Source organism: Prionailurus viverrinus, chromosome E2 (genome assembly GCF_022837055.1).
Source record: "Prionailurus viverrinus isolate Anna chromosome E2, UM_Priviv_1.0, whole genome shotgun sequence".
In the NCBI taxonomy this organism is placed as follows: Eukaryota; Metazoa; Chordata; class Mammalia; order Carnivora; family Felidae; genus Prionailurus; species Prionailurus viverrinus.
This window is the reverse complement of record NC_062575.1, coordinates 19824824-19828253: the sequence shown is the minus strand read 5'-3', so window position 1 is coordinate 19828253 and position 3430 is coordinate 19824824. Positions and strand designations below refer to the sequence as shown.

The 3430-nt window shown below is 56.3% G+C and overlaps 1 protein-coding gene across 1 annotated transcript; it reads right to left on the bottom strand.

Annotated features, from left to right (window-relative positions):
• Positions 1-420: 420 nt before the first annotated feature.
• Positions 421-1539, bottom strand: TPPP3 (tubulin polymerization promoting protein family member 3). Its single transcript, XM_047835114.1, has 3 exons — positions 1352-1539; positions 1083-1236; positions 421-963 (listed from the first exon to the last, which is right to left on the bottom strand). The coding sequence occupies exons 1-3, from the start codon at positions 1537-1539 to the stop codon at positions 775-777; spliced, it is 531 nt and encodes a 176-aa protein (XP_047691070.1). The 3' UTR covers positions 421-774.
• Positions 1540-3430: the final 1891 nt, after the last annotated feature.

Genomic DNA, 3430 nt, shown 5'->3' with positions numbered 1-3430 from the left:
GTATTCTGAGCTGGACCCCAGAAATGACTTACCTTGGTAGCCCCATCAAGTTGAGGACCTGTCAGCAGGCTTAGACTTGAGGCCCGGCACTGGACCCTGCCCAGCACCTTGGCCAGGCCTAGTCTGCTGTCTCATTCCTCTCTCCTAGAGAGGCCAAGACTGAGCCCTAATTGCAGGAGAGCAAGATATGATGTTAGGATAGTGGGTCAGGGCTGAGGTGAAAGGCCTTATATTTCCCTAAGAAGCATCCTCAGGTAATTTGGCTCTGTGCTAATGGAAGGGACCTGGTATGTGTCGTCTTCTGGGCAGGGCTGCCAGTGGAAAGATCAGCAGAGTGTGATCTGCAAGCGGGTGGTAACACTGAGAGGTCAGCAGGGTGTAAATGTCATTATCCCCATTACCATATACCTGACCAGGTTATATTGGTACAAAAGGTATCTTTATTGAGGTCTGGGTAAGAATTAGGCACTTGGCCAGAGCAGCAGCTTAAATATGAGGCAAGCACGCAAGGGGTTAGCCATGCCCAGGGCTAGGTTGGGGCAGTGAGGCTACAGGCACAGACCCTCCCCAGACAGCCAGAAGTCAGGGAGGGAAGGGGAAGGGGATGCAGAGCAGTCTGGGTCAGAGGTCTGGTGGGCTAGCCCTTGGGGCTGGGCAGGAAGCACTGGGTGGAGGTCCAGCAGGGAAGGGACAGGGCTCTCTCGCTCCATGTGCCCTTTAGGCCCAGGCCTGAGCCTCTGCTGGGGGCAGCCATGCTGTGGGCCTTCCCAGGCCTTACTTCTTCACCTTTGCATCATAGGTGCCTGCGTTCTTGTAGGCACTCACATAGCCACTGTCATCCAGGATGTCCTGACGCCCAGCAATGCCCTTGCCCTTGCCGCTCTCGTCGAAGCGCTCCTTGTGGGAGCCTGTGTACTTGCTGGTGTCAGTCAGCCGTTCCACAGCACCTCCTGTCTTTGCTTTCTGTTTGGACAGAATTGTTCCTCCAAGGGCACCTGGCATTGGGAAGCCCAGACCGCCACCCCCAGCTGTGATTCCCCATATCCCCCTCAGTGGCCACCCAAGACCAGCAGGGTACTTACGGTGACGCCCACATTGGCTGGTTCCTTGCCTGCCACCAGCTGGCAGATGGCATCAAAGGCTTCCTCCTTACTCTTCCCCTTGAATCGCTTCATTGCCAGCTCTTCTAGAGCCTTCTTGAACTCCTCATAGTTGATAACCCGAGCAGACTTTCCTCTGCAAGGTATGTGGACACCATGAGTTTTCCCCCTTCTCCATGTCTTCCCTGGTTCCAGCCTCCCAGTTCCCCACCTTCTGGGAACATTAGAAGCAAGGACTGCCTGGGGCTCACTTGACTTTGGAGAAGACGATGTCGACATCGGTCCCTGTCACGGCCTTTCCATCAGCCACCTTGCAGTCCTTGCACAGCTTGGCCCAGTTCTTGCCATTCATCTCTTGCCCACTGGCCTTGGGGTCACCATGGATGGCAAACTTGCGGAAGCTTTCCTCCAGCCCAGCCACATCTGTGCTTGCTGCCATGCTACCCTGTAGGGGGGGACCCACCTCAGTCACCTCCCAGCCAAGCTGCCCCTCCTCTCCCCAAGGCAGAGAACATCACTGCCTCTACCTCAAAACCTACCAAGGTCTGAGTTATGGGGCACTTATGCCACATACCCTCAGAGTTGGAGATGGAGTTGCCTGGGGAGAGGGGCCAGCACTCAGTGTGTCCCTGGGCCTCAGAGTCCCAAGGAGAAGCCCTGAAAGGTCCTGTCACTTAATGCCAGCCCTGGCTTAGAGTGGAGTTCAGAAGGTGAAATCATGATGCCCACACCAGGCTGGGAACAGAGTGGCACTGTCCAGAAAGACTGTGAGGGCAACAGCTGGGGCCATGGCTTTGTCTGACCCTGGCACAAGGCCTGCTTGGGTGGAAGTGAGGGTGGCAGAGCAGGCGCCCCTCCCTGGGAGTTCCATGCCAAGCTAGGTCAGGGCCAGGCCAGGCTGCTGGTTGGGCAGGTATTTAGTAAGGACAGGGTCTCTGTCAGAGTCATGAGGACCCAGAAAGACCCAGTCCATGCTGAGAAGGGAGCCAGATCATGGGCAGGGGTGCATGCCCTAGGCAGGGGTGCAGCTAGCCCAGCCAGGACCTTGTTACTATTTGCTGTTAAACAAAACACGAGGGGAGCGGGAGTTTGGGGCTGGCCTGGCCACAGTTTGTGAAGCCTGGAGACAGTTGCTAAGGGAGGGTAGTACTGCTTGGAGAATGTTGCTAAGGGCAGGATGGTGTCAGGGCGGCTCAGGGAGAAGCTCCCAGTGTTGCTGGGCTGGGCTGGGCTGGGCTAGGGAACGGGCCCACGGGTGGGGCACAGCAGCACTCCCAGTGCCTGGGGCACAACCGTGGCCTCCTGGTCCCTTGCCATCCATTTGGGGCTGTAACCTCCCAGTCTGTAGAGTTTAAGAGGAGCAGGTGATTAGGAGACTAGACTGGGTAGGGGTTGTAGAGTTATCAACCCCCAGAGGCATGTTGGCAACTGCAGGTATGGCCTTTGTCCTGTAATCCTCACACCTATGCCCTACAGTGAAGCACACTTCCCCAGTGTCTACACCTTCAGTCTTCCATGGAAGCCCCTGGCCACACCCTGAGCACTGTCACACCAGTCCACATTCCCACAGCTGAATGCATGTAGCCCTGGCTCTCCACATTCTCAGCCTTATTCCCCCCACCAGACCCTTAACCAGTCTCGGGACTGAGGGCCCGGACCATTTCCTCAGCACCCACAGCCACACATATACTAACAGCCCCGTACAGAAACCCGCCAATAATACTCTTAGCCCTGCAATAAAGTGTCCCTCCTACACCCCCCACAGCCTCCCTGCAGCCCCTTGCCCACACCTACAGCCCTGCACTGCAGCTATAACGTGTGACACAGCCCAGTACTGAGGCCTCCTTGACCACACCTTCAGACCTCCACTGCAGCTACCCCCGTCCACACACACACCCCAGCCCTGGGACTAAGGCTCATTATCCACATACCCACAGCCCTTACTGAGCCCCCTAAACAGAGCTTCACAACTCACCCCCTCTCTGTACACTTGTAGCCTCTGACCACATCCTTACACCCACAAGCCTTCTGGCCTCATGCTCAACCCTGCCCTGAAACCCCTCAGTGTCCAAACCCACAGACTTGCATTTCCAGACTCCCAGGTATTACACTGAGAGACCCCATGTTGAGACTCCCCGAACACACCCCAAACCTCCACTGCAGCCTCCTGAACACACCCTAAGTCATGTCCTCAGCAAACAGCTTCTACCTCTGCCTTTTATCTATCCTAAGGCCTCCAGTTACCATAGCCTGGGCCCCTACAGAACTACACCCCCTTCCATTTACCACTGGCCTTAACAATGAAAGCCCCCTCCCAGTGACCATCCTCA

What these genes read in the sequence shown, in the direction of transcription:
- TPPP3 (XM_047835114.1), bottom strand. Translation starts at nt 1,539, where the DNA reads ATGGCAGCAAGCACAGATGTGGCTGGGCTGGAGGAAAGCTTCCGCAAG. An exon ending in ATCGTCTTCTCCAAAGTCAA is followed by an intron (nt 1,237 to 1,351) that starts GTGAGCCCCAGG and finishes CATACCTTGCAG; the next exon opens with AGGAAAGTCTGCTCGGGTTA. An exon ending in CAGCCAATGTGGGCGTCACC is followed by an intron (nt 964 to 1,082) that starts GTAAGTACCCTG and finishes CTGTCCAAACAG; the next exon opens with AAAGCAAAGACAGGAGGTGC.